Below are 18,841 nucleotides of genomic sequence, written 5' to 3' on the forward strand. Positions count from 1 at the left end.
TGTTTACTCTTGAGGGAGAACCTAAAACTAGAGGTCACTGATTTAAAATAAGGTCAAAAATGCTAAATATCTCAAATTAAAACAAAAAACAAATGGAAATCCAGTGGGTCAAGCAGTATTTGTGGAAAATAAATAGTTAACATTTCATGTTGGAGACCCTTTGTTGGAACTTTATCAAAAATAAAGAGTTGCCTATTTTGATAGATAGATAGATTAGATAGGTTTTAATCACAGATGAGGCGATTTTTCTCCTCGGAGTGTCACAAATCTTTGAAACTCCCTTCCTCAAAGGGCATGGAAACAGGTTATTTGAATCTAAGGTAATTTAAGGTAAATGTAGCTAGATTGCTAATATTCAAGGAGGTAAAACCCCAGTATACATTAAAAGTGCAGAAGTAGAGATGGTTGAAAGCTTCAAATTTCTAGTAAATATCACCAGCAACTTGTCCTGGACTACCTATATCAAAGCAATAGCCAAGAAAGTACACCAGCGTCTCTACTTCCTTAGAAGGCCTATTCAGCATGTTGTCCCCAACAACTCTCACCAACTTCTGCAGATGCTCCGTAGAAAGCATTTTATTGGGATGCATCACATCATTGTTTGGGAACAGTTCCATCCAAGACTGCAAGATATTGCAGAGATTGTAGATACAGCCCAGACCATCACACAAACCAACCTCCTTTCCATTGATTTAATTTACACTCATGCTGCCTCTGCAAGCCCATCAGCATAATCAAGGGCGATGCTCTCTCCGGTCACTCCCTCTTCTCCCTTTTCACCAAGCATGATGCACAGAAGTGTGAAAACGCAAACCTCCAGAGTCAGTGACAGTTTATTCCCAGTAGTTATCAGACAACTGAACAATCCTAACAACAGCTAGAGCTCAGTGCCGAGCTATTGTCCACTTCATTGGAGACCTTTGAATTATATTTAATCGGAGTTTACTAGACTTTATCTTGCACTAAATGTTATTCCTTTTATCATGTACAGTGCATCTGTACACTGTGGATGGCTTGATTGTAATCATGTATAGTATTTTCGCTGACTGGTTAGCATGCAATAAAAGCATTTCACTGAATCTTGGTACACGTGGAAATAAAATAAAATAAAATAAACTAGCAGCCTAATATGTCTTGGGTTCTGTGGCCACCAGACAGCATGTGGCAGAAGTAAGAGCAAGTCAGCCTGAGCACTCACCTGGAGGACAGCTGGCTACCCGATTGACGTGGATGATAGTCCATTGACCGGAGATCGTCAGATAAGGTGGCGGGTATGTTTTTCTAGTATTGCAAATGTACCGGTCTGTGTCGGTCACATTGAGGTCCTTGATGGTTACGGATACATTGCTTTGGCTATACTGAAACTCACACCGTAACCGATCTTTCGTCTTTGAGGGCTGAATTGTCCAGTTGGAGAAGAAAACAATGCAGACCACTGTTGTTATATGCACCGCACCTTGATGGAGGACAACTTGGAATTCTTCCCCAATCATTGTGCCATTAAGCCCACACAAGAGAGTGACCTCCCCTCTGTGGTTGGCAGTCACAAAGTGGGGTTTGGAAGAACTTCTGCTTGGTCCTAAAAACAAAACCAATTTTCATTATCAAGAATGCTCTTTGCATACAATTAAGATTCAAGATTCAAGATTCAAGATTCAATTTAATTGTCATTTGGACCCCTTAAGGTCCAAACAAAATGCCGTTTCTGCAGCCATACATTACAAACAAATAGACCCAAGACACAACATAATTTACATAAACATCCATCACATCGCTGTGATGGAAGGCCAAAAAAACTTATCTCTCCACTGCACTCCCCCCCCCCGATGTCAGAGTCAAAGTCAAAGCCCCCGGCTGGCGATGGCGATTGTCCCGTGGCCATTAAAGCCACGCCGGGTGGTGCGAGGTTGCACACCGGGTCTTGGTGTTAGAGCCCCCGGCGTGTGCTCGCAGAGTCCCGCGGCCATTCCAAGCCGCGCGGGGCGGTGATGTCAGGCCCCGCTCCAGGAGCTCTTCAACCCTGCAACTCGGGCGGGAAAAGTCGCCGTTCCAGGAGCCCTGAAAAGCGGTCTCCCTCCAGGGACCCGCGGGCTCCCGGTGCCGCCGTCCGCCAGACCCGCAGTTGCAGCCTCCGAATCTCCGGAGGTCGGGCCGCAGCAGCAGCAGCGCTCCACCATCGCTCCACCCACTCCGGACTCGGCCAGCTCTGTGACGGTGAGGTGAGTCATCGGCACCAGAGTCCCCGGTCTTCTCCTGTTGGAGGCCGCTCCTCATTGCAGCCCCAACGACAACGGAGACCCGACAGAAAAGGTCGGGTCTCCGTGCAGGGAGAGATTTAAAAGTCCCACCCCCCCCCCCACCCCCCCCCCCCTACCCCCCCCCCCCCCAACAAAAATAACAAAAACTACATAGAAACATAGAAAAAAATAAATAAAAACGCGGACGGGCTGCAGAGGCCGCTGCTGACGAGAGTCGCGCCGCCTACCGGATTATCGCCTTCCCTGATGTGGATGGCTGTGGCACTCATAAATATCACTCATCTGTTATCTGAATTTACTCCATTTGCCATTCCTCAGCTCACTTGCCCAGCTGATCAAGATCCTACTGTCATTCTTAATAACCATCTTTGCTATTTACAAAACTACCTATCTGCAAACGTACTAATCATTGATATAAATGACAAACAGCAATGGGCCCAGCACCATCCCTGAGGCACTCCACTAGTCATAGGCCTCAAGTCCAAAAATCAAAATTCCCCCTCCACCCTCAGCTTCCTACCGTGAAGCCATTCCCACAGCAGTTAGCTAGCTTTCCCTGTGGTGGACATTGGCCGTGTATATTACATCTGCAAAATGCATGGTCATTTCTTATTCAGGTGACCCTGACAGCACCTCCAAAAATTTACGACCTCAACCACCACCACCTGCAGGTTCCACTCCATACTGATGGAAAGATATTGCCATTTCTTCATCATTACGAGGTCTAAAAATGGGAATTTCTCATCTAACAAGATTGTGGGAACATGGATATGTGACACTTGACCACTCATGATTAAGGGTTACAAACTTGAACCAACAACTCTGATCCTATCATGTAGGAAGGAACTGCAGATGCTGGTTTAAACCGAAGATAGACACAAAATGTTGGAGTAATTCAGCTGGAGAGAAGGAATGGGTGACTTTTCGAGTCGAGACCCTTCCCCACTGAGTTACTCCAGAATTTTGTATCTAACTCTGATCCTATCTCTCCGAAAATGCTACCTGACCTGCTGAGTGTTCCTAGAATATTGTGTCTTTATTTCAAATGGTCAGTAACTACAGTATTTTTGATTTTCATTTTCTCTGGACTGCCCTTTTAAACAAAGACATATTTAAAACTTCAAAATAAAAATACAATTCTTGCGATTCAGTTTATCTCTGAATTGATTTAACCATAGTTTATTTTGGGTACTATGGCCTGAGGCGAGTCAGCAGATATGCTCCCCATCCATGGATACTCAGCCATGGACATTTTCTCACCAGAGCAACAGGCAGTCAGTTCAGACAGATCACTTGACCATCTGGACTTGAGATGACCAACTTGACTAGGCCTAGGAGCAGACAATGAGGTGGTTCCCAGACCATCTCACCCCTCTCCACACCAGGTGGCCAAAGATCAGGAGAATGGGACTGAGGTGCAAGTAGATGTTGTGAAGCAGCCTGTCCAAATATTTAAGAAGGGGCTACAGCCTCTCATAGACCCCTCACACAAATATGGTTCATGAATTCATACAAGCCACAGAAATGGCAAGTGGCCAAGAGACTGCAAACCAACTTAAAAACCTATAGCACAGCAGCTCACTGTGCAATGTTCTTCAACCGCAGCGTGCCTGATATAACGTGTGAAATCCTGGGCTGTATCTGTTCATGGGAGTGTTTCATTGAACAATGAATCTTGTTTGGTATTCAATCTCTGATCTTCAAACGGCAGCAGTGTCTACATGTTCAAATCCCTTTCTTTTTTAAAGGTCACATATTAACGATGAGTAGTGTTGATGGCCTTTTGAAGTGCAAAGCATCGAAGTGTTTTTTTTCTTCCCTTTTCCTGTTTTGGTAGCATATATCTGAAAAAACATCTTTAGGAGAACAACTTGCACCGATCTGTTTCACTGCAGCCAATGCACTGCAAAGGTACTGGTGATTATATCATTATATAACCACTTCTCATTCCTCCTCCTATTTCCAACAAAAAATGATCATGTTGTACAGCTAAGCTTACCCCTGGAAACCAGCGCAAGGAGACAACAGCTTCAAAATGACCAGGAATCTAAACTTTGCATAAAAGTCTACCCATCAAAGGCCAGCTGCAGGAAGTGTTGATAATGGAGGGGGAGGGGATGTATGCAGGGGAGTGTGCATGGAGTTTAAGACGGGTTGCAATGTGGTATGTGGGGGAATGCAAGTGGGTAGACATGGGCATGCAGGAGTAAGGTGGAGAGGAATTCAGGGTGAAGAGAGAAACGTGGGGTATTAGAAGTTGAAGGAGCTTCAGAGAGAACATACACTCATGCCTCAGATGGCAGGCAGACTCTCTATTGCATTATACCTGAAGGGGCATTCAGCTATTCACAAGCCCATGGTTCCCCAATCTCATGGGAAAGTCACATTTCCTGAGGCAATTTGTAATTTTAATGATTGAAAACCTGCGATCCTGACTTGCTGGAATTGATTCAAGGTTATTTAGAATGAAGGTCTACGTAAGAGTCTCACCAACTTACTCACAACAACACCAAAGATGTTGGACTGTTTCTCAGATCTTTGTAATATAGAGGGAGAATCTTGAGCCCATCCTGTCGATGCCAGTTCTCAGGGCAATCGCATCAATCTCATTATCCAGCATATTTGCCTGAATCCATCTCAAATGTCCATTAACTCCAATTATAGGCGCAGCCTTCACCGCCCTCAAACGCATCTATACATGGTACTACCTCAAGAATGTGGCATCTATCATCAAGGATCAAATGTGGGCCACCATGTAGACCATCTTTCCTACAACTATCAGGTTCTTGAACCGATCTGCACAACCCAAATACTACCTCAGCAATGGATTTCTATGGGCCCCTCTACCACTACCATGGGCTTGTTTTCTATTTGTGTATTTTTCACGAATGTCTTGTTTTTTTGCACACTCTTATCCTTTTCACTTTAATTTAGAATTTATCTAATATATGAACAATTTAGTTTATGTTTACAAAACATAGAACATAAATTAATACAACGCAGAACAAACCCTTCAGTTCACAATATCCATGCCGGACGTGATGCCTAGTTAAAGTAATCTCTTTTGCCTGCATGTGATCTTTATCCCTCCATTCCCTGCATATCCATATGCCCATCCAAAAACTTCATAAATGCCATATCGTATCTGCCTCAACCACCACTCCTGGTAACGTGATGCACGCACCCACCATTTTCTGTCCAAAAATCTTGCCATGCACATCTCCTTTAGACCTTATTTCTCTAACCACAAAACCATGGCCACTAGTCTTTGACATTTCCACCCTGGGAAAATGGTTCTGACTATCTACCCTATATATGGCTCTCATACTTTTATAAACTTTGATCAAGTCTCAGCTTCTGAAACTCCAGAGAAAGCAATCCAAGTTTGTCTAAACTGTTCTTGTAGCTAAAACCCTCTAATCCTAGAAAAAGTTCTGGAAAACATCTTCTGCATCTTTTTCATAGCTAACACACCCTTCCTGTAATGGGGCAACCAGAACTGTGCACAATACTCCAAATATGGGGCTCCAAAATCACATAAAGTCACAACATGACTTCCTCACTATTATACTCAAAGCCCCGATTTGTGAAAGCAAGCTTACCATATGCCTTCTTTTATCAACCTATCCACTTGTGTTGCCACCTTCAGGGAGCTAGAGTCTAGGACTATATGATCTTTCCTAAAGTGCAACATCTGACACTTGCTCAGATTAAACTCTATTTGCCATTTTTCCACATATTGATAGTTGATCTAGATCCCACAGTGACAGTCTTCCTCACAGTCCATGACCATAGCAATCTTGATATCATCTGCCAACTTACTAACCAACCTGGGACATTTTCTATCTGTCTCACAAACAACAGGGATCCCAGCACAAATGCCTGTGGAACACCACCAGTCACAGATCTCCAGCCAGAGTAACACCCTTCCACCACAACCTTCTGTCTTTGAGGATGAAACAAGTTCTGAATTCAAACAACCAAGTCACTATGGTTTCAGTGCATCATAATCTTCTGGATCAGCCGACGACGAGGAACTTTATCAAATGCCTTATCCATGCTGACAAAACCTACTCCCGAAACCTCATTGAACATCTTTGTCATTTCCTCAAAAAACACGATCAAGTTGATAAGACATGACCTGCCATGGCCAGAGCCATGCAGACCCTCCCTAGTTAGCCCATTTCCTTCCAAACAAGAGTAAATCCACTCCAATAGCTTCTCAACCACGGACATGAAGTTCACCGGCCAATAAATTCATGGATTATCTCTACTTCCTTTCTTAAACAAATGGGCCTGTCCCACTTACGCAACTTTTTTGGCGACTACCGGCACCCGTCTTAGGTCGTTGCAGGTCGGCGAACATGTTGAAAATTCAGCGGCGACCAGCAAGATGCTACGACTCTTTGGGCGACTGAGGAGACTACTCACAACCATACAGGTGACACCCTGGCAACATGAGTAGTCGCCCAAAGAGTCGTACCTTGTTCTGGTCGCCGCTGGATTTTCGGCGACCTGTAACGACCTATGACAGGTGCTGTCAGTCGTCGAAAAAGTTGCGTAAGTGGGACAGACCCAAAAGGAACAACATTGACCACTGTGCAGACCTCTGGGACCTTGCCTGTGGTTCAACAAAATACAAAGATCTTCATCAAGGCCCCTGCAATCTCTTCTCTTGCCCCTCTCAATAATGTGATAGATTTCATCGGACCCTGTGGGTTTACCCACTGACCCATTTGTTCATCAAGAGCACTTCCTTCTTGATCTCATACTGCCCTAGCAAATCAGTATTCGCCCTCCAAACTTGTTACCAAGCTCAGGGAACTGTGCATCGCTTTGCAACTGGATCCTCAATGTCCTGATCAACAGAACACAATCGGTATGAAGTGGCTACATTACATTCCATCCTTAAATCTTATACACACGACAATAAGAAACCAATTTCAATATCAATACCAAGTCACCCACCATCCTGATTTGAAAGGTACTATTGTACTTACCTCAAACTATAAAAGCTCGGTGAAGCCCCTTTGAGAACCATGTTGACTACTCTTTATTTCATTCTGGATTCTCAGTATTATTTGTGATTATGGTGTTAATGGTAATTTCGCTTCCTACCCGTGATCAGCATGGGAGCATCACAATCTGCAGGTTTCCCTGCAAGTCACATATCATCCTGACTCAGAAAGAGATTGTCAGTCGTTCATTGCAGCTGGAACTCCGTCCTGCACAAAACGGAGCCAGTAGCTTCACCAGGAGGACTGCGGCCGTTCAAGAAGGCAGTCCATCGCCTTCTTCTCAACAGCTATTAGGGATGGCCATAAAGGCTGTGCTTGAGCTCCACTTCCACCTTCATTTACTAACTGCTACTCAGTGATGCTATTACTATTTCTATTGATGTATGAAGTGCTTTGACTGATCAATCTCCCGAAATCGGATCCTTGTGCCTCTCTATGGTAATGTAATAAGGCTTATCGGTCAGAGGGACCCCGCCCAAAGGCTCGCCGGCCGCTACGAGTGGGCCGCCTGGAGAGTGAACTGGGTAATGCTTCCATCATCTTCAAGGCTGGCTACAAAAGGTACCCCCGGGACACAACAATGGGCAGGAGTGGGGCGTGCAGACCGTCCGGACTTTGAACTATAATGGCGCCAAAAAATGATGGCACCTGCATGTGTAATATATGCAAAAGGAATTTCACTGTGCAGTTGCAGAAGTGACAAATAAAGCGGCATTAAGCGCCATTGAACCATTAAGCTCATTAGGCCATCAGGAGCTTTTCAATGCACATTTAGGCATGAATAGCATTAATGCACACAATTAATAATGTGTGTATTATCTCCTTTAATACACAGTAAAAATCTCAATACCCTTCCTGCACATAAAAATGATAACATACTGTGCCCAGAAATCTCCTCACGTTCCTGCACATTAACATCTACCTCTTTTACACTGACCTTCAAAATATTTTTGTAATTCACGTACAATTTGCTCCCTGAAAATACAGACATATCTCCAAAAAATTCTTACATATTCATGTAATATCAGTATCTGAAACATCAACAATCTCATCCTTATATACATAAAAGGAATCGCTACACTATTTAGGCTCTCTAATGTAAAATTGTTCTCTTAGGCATTTTCAGTTAGTCACACACAATTCCATACAAACCCCTCCCATACACAAACCAGGAACCCTAATGATATTCTGGACATTAAAGTAAAATCTACAATTAAAACACTATATAATTCCTGCCTATTAGCATTTGGCCCTTAGAAAAAGATCACACATCTCCATATTATTGTAGTGCATCAACCTAAGTCTGCTTGCTGCAGATAAAACGAGGGACACTGTTGTTAACATTAATATATGTCCCTCATACACAGGGGGAATGACACATGTTTTACACATTAACATAAAATTTGCCCCTTATATACAGAGAAGGCATTTCCTGCATACTAACATACATCTGCCCAAGAATTTCCACACTTGAAAAATGAGGAGAGCGGCTTGAGGAACTCACCACATCAGGCTGCTTCTGCAGGGAAAAATGGACAGTCGACATTTCAGGCCAAGACCATTTATCTAGGCAAAGCCAGCAAGCTATCTATTCTATAAAAGACACAAAGTACTGGAGTAACTGAGTAACTCCAGCACTTTGTGACATTTTTGTAAACCAGCATCTGCAGTTGCTTGTTTCTAAGGCTATCTATTCTGCATCCACTCTGTTCTCCTAAATGCAGACTGAGAAAATAGTGCAGGTTTATAATTCCTGGCATATACTGGCCCTATCCCCTAACTCTATCTCTGTTACTTTGATAACTGCATTGGTGCTACCTCCTGCAGCCATGTAGAACTCATGGACTTCATCCACTTCACCACCAATTTTCATCCTGCATTCCAATTTACTTGGACCATCTCCGACACCTCCCTCCCCTTTCTTGATCTCACAGTCACCATCACAAGACTGACATCTATTACAAACCCACCGACTCCCACAACTATTTCGACTACACTTCTTCCCACCCTGCTTCCAGCAAAGACTATCCCCTACTCCCAATTCCCCCTCTATGCCGCATCTGTGCCCAAGATGAGGTGTCTATACTAAAACATCCGAGATGTCCTCATTCTTTAGGGAACGGGGTTTTCCCTCTCCCATCATAGATGAGGCCCTCACTCATGTCTCCTCGGTACCCCACAGCTCTGCCCTTGCTCCAATTCCCCCTAGTGCAACAGAGACAGAGTGCCCCTAGTCCTTACCTTCCACCCCATCACCCATTGCATACAACACATAATCCTCCAAAAATTCCACCACTTCCAACGGGATCCCACCACAAGCCACATTTTCCCATCTCCACCCCTTTCCGCCTTCTGCGGAGAATGTTCCCTCTGCAACACCCTGGTTAATTGATCCCTTCTCATCCAAACCACCCCCTCCCTCCCCAGGTACCTTCCCCTGCAACCGCAGAAGCTGCAACATCTGTCGTTATACCTCCTCCCTTGACTCTGTCCAGGGATCCTGACAGTCCTTTCAGGTTAGGCAGAGGTTCACTTGCACCTCCTCCAACCTCATCTACTGTTTTTGTTGTTCAAGATGTGGACTCATACAACGGCGAGACCAAAAGCAGACAAGGCGATCGTTTCGCAGAACACCTTCGCTCAGCCCACGTGTAAACCAACCTGATCTCCCGGTTGCTGGACACTTTAATTCTCATTCCCATTCCTACACAGACCTTTCTGTCCTCGGTCTCCTCAATTGTCAGTGAGTCTAAACGCAGATTGGAGGAACAGCATCTCATATTTCGCTTGGGCAGCTTACAGCCCAGTGGTATGAATATTGATTTCCCTCACCAGGTAGCCCCGGCATTCCCTCTCTCTCTCTCTCTCTATCCCTCCCCCACCCGTCACACTAGCTTCTCATTTTCACCCTACAAACAGCTTATTTCTTTTATCCTGTTTCCTTTATCATCGTTACTTTTTTGCACATCTTCCATTCATTGTTCTTTATTTCTCCACATCACCGTCTATATCTCTCATTTCACTTATCCCTAACCAGTCTGAAGGTCTCGACCCAAAACGTCACCCATTCCTTCTCTCCTGAGATGCTGCCTGTCCCGCTGAGTTACTCCAGCTTTTGGTTACTCCAGCTACCTCAGGTTTATAGTTGGCTGATCTTCTTTAATCAATAATGATCAAATTTCAACATGTAGATACCTGCTTGACTTTGTCCCTTCAATTGTAACTCCCCCATTCACCCCTACTATTCTCTCTCCAGTTAACCCAGTTGAGATCAGCAGTGGCGAGGCCAGCAGCCTGTCTTAGGGTCAGTTTTGGAGTATGTCTAACAAGCGATATACGGAAACTAAACGGAACTTTGTGGTGGGCAGATCAAGGCTGCCGCAGAGCTTCATCCTTTGGTTTAAATATGTACAGAGAAACACTTCCCGAATCAACAGAGCAACAAAATACAAGACAATTTAATTCACACTTCGGAACAGAAAGAAACAGATAGAAACAAAGGGCAATGTTTTACCTCCCAGTGTGGTGACTGCAGGAAAACACAGGATGAAGAACCACACATTTCTCATCCTCTCCATTGACTCCTGCAACTTTATGTAATCTGATATTCAGTTTCCTCTGTAATATTTTATGACAGGAAGAGGTCTGCGTGGGCAGGTGCAACCATACACGCGTCTGAATCTATTGTCTTTAAAGCGTTAGCTCTGTTTGAAGGGGAATGTGAAAATGGTAATTAGGCATAGAATAGGGCTCAGTGCTACCTCTACGGAATTCTCCAGAACAAGGATGTGATTCCAGAGATCTGTTATCTGCACATGGAGTGAACTGTAAGGAGAATAAGAGTAAACTTCAAGATGAGAAAGACAGATCGGTGAAGTGTCTTGAAATGTGGCAGATCAAATTTAATGTCAAGAATTGGGAAGTGTTATATTTTTGATATGTTTAAGGCTTCCAGTATTGCAGTATCTGCAGACCTCCTTGGTGGCTGAAGAAGCAACAATGCAAATACATTTTAATGGCAAGTTAGGCTGTTGCTGGTTGGGTTGTGCATCTGAATCACCTCAAACATACTCCATTGAGAAAATGTTATGTTCAAATGCAAGAGGAGCATTGAACGTATTAGAATTTAGGAGATTGAGAGGGGATCTTATTTTAAGGGGTTGGACAGGCTAGATAGATTGTTCCCGATGTTGGGGAAGTGACAAAGGGGTCACAGCTTAAGGATAAGGGGGAAATCCTTTAAAACCGAGATGAGGATGAACTTTTTTCACACAGAGAGTGGTGAATCTCTGGAACTCTCTGCCACAGAGGGTAGTTGAGGCCAGTTCATTGGCTATATTTAAGAGGGAGTTAGATGTGGCCCTTGTGGCCAAGGGGATCAGAGGGTATGGAGAGAAGGCAGGTACGGATACTGATACTGAGTTTGGATGATCAGCCATGATCATATTGAATGGCGGTGCAGGCTCGAAGGGCTGAATGGCCTACTCCTGCACCTAATTTCTATGTTTCTATGAGCCCTTTGAGCCCTTTGAGCCAGAGATGAAATAAACTGCTGAACACTTAGGGGAGATACCATGTCCAGTCAACATAGTCATGCACTTTGTATTAACCTTAACCCAGGGGGAGATCATTGAGCACCAGAGGGCATTTTGTCCCACTGTCCAATAAATGATAACCTAACCCTTACAGTGACTCAGGCCTCATCACCAGGCAAATCAAAGGCGCAGGAGGAGCAGGCCGCAGAAAAGATTCAAACAAAGTCAGGGGAACACCCAATCCAAGGCTCAAACATTGGGTGGATCCTGACTGACTCCTACAAATCTACAGAAGGGCGTGTAAAGGTGAGTAGATTAGTACGAGGGTAATGAGACCATGGGCCAAACCAAAGTGGCAGTACATGGTGAAAAGGAATCTCCAGGGGGAAATCATTGAGCACCAGAGGGCATTTTATCCCACTGTTCCATAAATGATAACCTAACCCTATTGTATTTTTTGAGTGAATATCTGTAACACAGCTATTTATATTTTTCACACAAGGTTCCATCCTACATTAGGGTTAGGGAGTAAATTGTGGGAGTAAACTGGATTGAGTCAATGGACAGAGGGACTGTACATTTGAAAGTATCATAGCATTGGCAACTTGGAGGTCCAGAAGCCAAACGTATTGTCAAGGTTTTGTCATCTTGTCAGAAAGGTCAGTGGTCAAGTGTGTCTGAGTAGCACCAAAGAGTCTTCGGCTACCAGGAACAATTTCATGCTGCAGCTCAATTGAGGTAACTTAGAGAAAATGGGAGTCCACTGTCTAATGTGCAACTACCTGGAATAATAAGGGTGCGTGTGATCAATAATGGGACTGCAGGTTACGCCCTCCCTGGCAGCAGCACTGGCAGCAACACAGTTGGAATGTCAAAATGTAATAACCAGTGGGGGAGATGATGTAGGGCTGAAGAGAAAACCAAGCAGTTAAACAGTAGATTTTCCACAGTGGTTTGTTTGGTTGAGGTGTGCAGTTGTCGGCAAGGCACAGTACCTGGGATACAGCTTCAGCTGCGCCTACTTAAACCACAGAAAAATAAAATTGCCGCAGTGAGGGTTTTCCCCCTGCCCATCAACAAGGAACAGACACATACTTGTTTGTCTGTGACTGGCTATTACCGCCGTTTTGTCACTCTTTTCTCCACAGTGGCATCCCCCCCTCGCAGACCTGACCATGAAAGGCCAACCGGAGAAAATACGGTGTACACAGCAGCAGAAGAGGCCTTCCTGAACTTAGAAACAGCCCTCACCACCAAATCCATGCTGTGTAATCCTGACTTCAACAGGCCTTTCATTGTGCAGACGGACTTCTCTGGGACAGGGGTGGGAGCCATCCTCTCTCAGGACTTTGACAGTGAGGCACAGCTGGTGGTGTTTGTCAGTCGAAAATTAACATTGCCCGAGTCATGGTATGCTGCTGTGGAGAGAGAGAGGCCCTTGCCAACAAATGGGCCCTACAGGAGTCGTAGTACTATCGGACTGGGCGAAAACTTACTCTCATCACGGACCACGCCCTACCCCTCTAACTCCAGCATAACGCACTGGTTTCTCTATCTATAAGACTACTCGCTTCAGGTCCAACATCATTCCGGAGCACATGGCCTCTCGCAGATGGCCTCTTCACTTCCACGCTCTCTGGTCAGATCTGTTACTTCCCTAGATTGTCCCTTAGGGGGTGAAATGTGATGACATGTCCAAAGGGCTGTTCCGATCCCAACAATGTCACAATGTTTTGGAAGGAACTGCAGATGCTGGTTTGCACTGAAGATGAACACCCCATTGTTCTGAAAGAGGAGGCTTTAGAAATTGTGTCAGATGGAATGGAGCATCGCAAAGTGTGGAGTCATGCATTTCGGTAGTAGGAATAAAGGTGTAGACTACTTTCTAAGTGGGGAGAGAATTCACAAATTGGAGGTGGAAAGGGACTTGGGAGTGCTGGTGCAGGATTCCCAAAAAGTTAATTTGCAAGTTGAAACGGTAGTAAGGAAAACAAATGCAATGCCAGCATTTATTTTGAGAGGACTAATCTTGTTTGCAGCAACATCACTGGCACATAGACTCAGATAAACACACAAAATGATAAGTTATACATGAAACTTTTTGTACACTTAAATTCTACAAGACTACAAAAAAAACGCAATAAAAAGACATTAGTTCAAAACACAATTTGAAATAAACCTTAAGATGGTGCCAGAGAGAGATGACATTTTGCAGGCACCATGCCGGAGAAAACTTGTTTATTCACATATTCACCTTGTAAAGCTGTAATTGGCAGCCAACCACAGCAGTGATGAATAATAGTTTATAACAGTGCATAGTTCGTGTAATACTGAGTTTGAACACAAACTATGCTGGAAACTAGTTGATAACAGCACTCAGTCTGTATAATAGAATTTGTATTACTCTGATCTGTACAACGTTTAGTCGAATAGTGAAAGACCTTGATAGAGTGAATGTGGGGAGGACGTTACCACTAGTGGGAGAGTCTAGCACCAGAGACTCAGAAGAAAATGACATACCTTTAGAAAGGAGATGAGGAGGAATTCCTTTAGTCAGAGGGTGGTGAATCTTTGGAATTCATTGCCACAGAAGGCTATGGAAACCGTCAATGGGTATCTTTAAGGTAGAGATTGACAGATTCTTGATTAGTAAGGGTGTCAGGGGTTATGGGGATAAGGCAGGAGAATGGGCTTATGAGGGAAAGGTAGATCAGCCATGGTTGAATGGCGGAGTAGACTTGATGGGTCAAATGGCCAAACTCTGCTCCTACATCTTGTGAACATGAGTGGAGATATCATTTCAGCAAAGATCGATGCATCCGTGGCAGTGTGCAACATTGCAGAAGAATCACAGCAGCCGCCAAGTAGGTGGAGAGTTTTACTAACAGCTGATCGCTGACTGCCTTCCCATGCCATTCCCTTCATTAGAACTACAGGTGTCCACCGAATGAAACAAATTTCCTACGGCAGCTTCTATCTTTAACCATCTTTGATTCATTAAGCATATCTGTCCACTAGTTTATTATGCTTCAGCTATTCAACTTCACAGCTGTTCTCTGTTGCGCCTTCCACAGGTGCCACTTCACCTGCTCAGTGTTTCCAGCATTCTCTGTTTTTATTGCAGATTTGCAGCACCTGTGGTTTCTTTATTTCCATCAACTGTTTTAGCCGTGTCGTTTTGACTTTTAGTTTGGCGTGTTGTTTCATTTTCCTCAGGGTATGTGTCGGGAGGGCTGTAATTACGTTTTTCTTGCATAGCTGTGCTAGAGGGAGTGGGTGGACAAACATCAAGACTGTTTCTTCTCGGGACTAAATGCTGTGCCAGAACTGGCTACCCACGGCACCCACACTGCGTGTCTGTTCTGAGTTTTCCATCACACGTTTCTTCTACATCTTGTGGAATTTATGAGTCACCGTATTTTGTGGCAAAGCATAGTCTTACCCAGCACCCTTGTTCAATAACGAGGGAGATAAAATAAAGACATGTAGGACAGTTAGCCTGAAAACAGCTGCTGGGGGTAGTCTGTAATCTCAGTCCTGGTGACAGGCCACTTAGAAAGTTATACGAGTTACCATGCTTGTATGAAAGGAAAGGTTGTTTCACAATCCTGGAAGTATTTTAGAAGATGTAACTAGATAAGGGATTTATGGTATATTGGAATTTTTTTAAACATTTGTTGAGATTCCATGTAAAAGTGGGACATGTGGGGCATCTCGGGGCGAGTACTCAAGTCCTGTGCTACGCAGCTAGCTCCAGTGCTCACTACATTATTCAACCTCTCCCTGGACAAGTCCGTGGTCCCTGCCTGCTTCAAAAAATCCATCATTGTACCGGTACCAAAAAATGCCTCCCCAGCCTGGCTGAATGACTACCGTCCGGTGGCCCTTACCTCGGTAGTCATGAAATGCTTTGAGAGGCTGGTGAAGAATCACATCTGCGCCTTCCTCCCTCGGAACATGGACCCGTTGCAGTTTGCATACCGTCCGAACAGGTCCACGGACGATGCGGTCTCCCAGGTCTTGCACACCGCTCTCTCCCATCTGGACAGCCAGAAGGGGGGCTACGTGAGGATGCTGTTCATAGACTACAGTTCAGCCTTCAACACGATAGTCCCCACCAGACTGGCCGGGAAGCTACTGGAATTGGGGCTCAACACCTCCCTGTGTGCCTGGGTCCTGGACTTTCTCACCGCCAGGCCCCAGGTAGTCAAGATGGGAGGGAATACATCGAAGTCCCTCACCCCGAGCACAGGATCGCCCCAGGGTTGCGTCCTCAGCCCCCTATTGTACTCCCTGTACACACATGACTGTGTGGCTAGGTTCAGCTCCAATTCAATAATTAAGTTTGCTGATGACACTGTGGTGGTGGGCCTGATCTCAGACAATGATGAGAAGGCCTACCGGGAGGAGGTGGCTGATCTAGCACTCTGGTGCCAGGAGAACAGCCTCCTCTTGAACATCAAAAAAACGAAGGAGCTGATCATGGACTTTAGGAGGGCACATCATCCGAGGACGTACACTCCATTGAGTATAAATGGGGATCCTGTGGATAGGGTGAACTGTTTTAAATATCTGGGAGTCCACATCTCTGAGGATATGACATGGTCATCACACGCCTCAGCACTGGTGAGTAAGGCAAGGCAGTGCCTTTACCACCTCAGGCAATTGAGGAAATTCAGAGTGTCTCCGAGGATCCTACAGTGCTTCTACGCAGCGGCGGTGGAAAGCATCTTGTCCGGGAACATTACCATCTGGTTCGGGAATTGCTCTGCCAAGGACAAGAAGGCTCTGCAGAGAGTAGTGCGTTCGGCCGAACGCACTATGGGAACTTCACTCACCCCCCTGCAGGAACTATACAACAGGAGGTGCAACTCCAGAGCAAACAAAATCATGAGAGACCTCTTCCACCCCTGCAACGGACTGTTCCAGCCGCTACGGTCAGGCAAACGCCTCCGTTGCCATGCAGTGAGAACGGAGAGGTTGAGAAGGAGTTTCTTCCCAGAGGCAATTTGGACTGTAAACGCCTTTCTCACCAGGGACTAACTCTCCAGAACGTTTTTCCTTCTATTATTTATTATGTAAAAGAATATGTGTGTTATGATTGTGTTTATAATTTGTTTGGTTGTTTTGTTGTTTGTCTTTTGCACAAAAGTCCGCGAGCATTGCCACTTTCATTTCACTGCACATCTCGTATGTGTAGGTGACAAATAAACTTGACTTGACTTGACTTGACTTGACTTGATGTACCAGTTTAGGCAGCAAGACTGAAAGTCAGAAAACAACTGAAGGTATTGAAAATCTGAAGCAAAAAGCAAAAAAACTGCTGGAAACTTTGAACTGGTCAGATTATATCAGTGTTACCATTTCAGTTCAGAGACCCGCCATCGGATCAAGCAAGGTTGGAGGATTATTTAAAGGTCAGAGAGCAGAAGCAGCTCACCTTCACTCTGGCAGTTTGCTGCGAGTGGAGTGCTGGACATTGCTCGGATCCACCATATTAAGTTTTATAACAGTACAAAGCTAGTTGGGAATGATTTCCATAAGGTGAACACAGAGTCTGCAAGGAGAGAAGAAACTCTACCAAAAGGTGTATGTAAGTTAAGCAAAAGGGCAAGAATAATTGTTGAATCGTAGAATGGTCATAACATAGGAAGCCATTCAACACACTGTGTTGGACTAATCATGTGCACACTAGAGACCATTGATGTTTAGAGGAATTTTAATGCACTAATTCATGCTATACAGAAAATTAACTTGCAGCAAATTAATATCAGCTATGGGAAGTAATTGGGCACATGAAGAGTGCTAAAGTCCTGCTGGGGCTTTATTGGGCTTTGCTGCAAGCATCTCGATAGCACTGTGGGCACATTTGATCTCCACATATAGGAATGTAGAGGTGCTGCCCAGATCATGACAGGGTACTCATAGCAAAAAAAAGAGATTGCCGAAGGAACTCAGTAATCCGAACAGTTCACAAAACAAAATTGCAGCTGTCCAGCAATATATTTATTCAATAGACAATAGACAATAGACAATAAGTGCAAGAGTAGGCCATTTTGGCCCTTCGAGCCAGCACCGCCATTCACTGTGATCATGGCTGATCATCCCCAATCAGTACCCCATTCCTGTCTTCTCCCCATATCCCTTGACTCCGCTATCTTTAAGAGCTCTATCCAACTCTCTCTTGAAAGCATCCAGAGAATTGGCCCCTACTGCCTTCTGAGGCAGAGAATTCCACAGATTCACAACTCTCTGGGTGAAAACGTTTTTCCTCATCTCCGTTCTAAATGGCCTACCCCTGGTTCTGGACTTCCCCAACATCGCAAATACGTTTCCTGCCTCTAGTGTCCAATACCTTAATAATATTATATGTTTCAATAAGATGCCCTCTCATCCTTCTAAATTCCAGTGTATACAAGCCCAGCCGCTCCATTCTATCAACATATGACAGTCCCACCATCCCGGGAATTAACCTCGTGAACCTATGCTGCATTCCCTCGATAGCAAGAATGTCCTTCCTCAAATTTGGAGACCAAAACTGCACACAATACTCCAGGTGTGGACTCACCAGGGCCAATAATAACACTGGCCATTCAAGGGTAATGTGTAGTTACAGCAGATAGACACAAAAAGTTGGAGTAACTCAGCGAGCCAGGCAGCATCTCTGGAGAGAAGGGATGAGTGATGTTTTGGGTCAAGATCCTTCTTCAGACTCTCAGGTAGTTACATGTGTAGATACAGCAGGTCATTTAACACAACCATTCAGATTCCCCTACAATATACAATGGTATTGCTGCAAACAGAGTTCCTGCACTGGAGATAGATGCCTGTAGCCATGCAGCAATTGGTAAATCCATCCTGCCGGTCTCCCGAACATTGTTGGTATGAATGGGATGTAAGTAAGTCAGGTGGTTATGACGAGGAGAGGGAGCTATGATTAACAAATCATAGATTGATGATTGTGTTGATCGTGATAAGGTAATTTTCAATTGCAAGAAGGTATTGATGATTTGATTAGATTGATAGACCA

General features: G+C 44.6%; 1 protein-coding gene across 1 annotated transcript in view; it reads right to left on the bottom strand.

Annotated features, from left to right (window-relative positions):
- The window catches only part of LOC129698879 (T-cell-specific surface glycoprotein CD28-like), a 22,629-nt gene extending 11,526 nt beyond the window's left edge, over window positions 1–11,103 (bottom strand). Inside the window, exons 1-2 of the mRNA XM_055638250.1 lie at window positions 10,791–11,103; window positions 1,199–1,579 (exon numbers count right to left, since the gene is read on the bottom strand). Coding sequence (XP_055494225.1) covers window positions 1,199–1,579; window positions 10,791–10,854 — 445 coding nt within the window. The 5' untranslated portion in view covers window positions 10,855–11,103. The remainder of the gene's footprint in view (window positions 1–1,198; window positions 1,580–10,790) is intronic.
- Between the last annotated feature and the right edge of the window lie 7,738 nt (window positions 11,104–18,841).

This window comes from Leucoraja erinacea, chromosome 7 (assembly GCF_028641065.1).
Source record: "Leucoraja erinacea ecotype New England chromosome 7, Leri_hhj_1, whole genome shotgun sequence".
Taxonomy (NCBI): Eukaryota; Metazoa; Chordata; class Chondrichthyes; order Rajiformes; family Rajidae; genus Leucoraja; species Leucoraja erinaceus.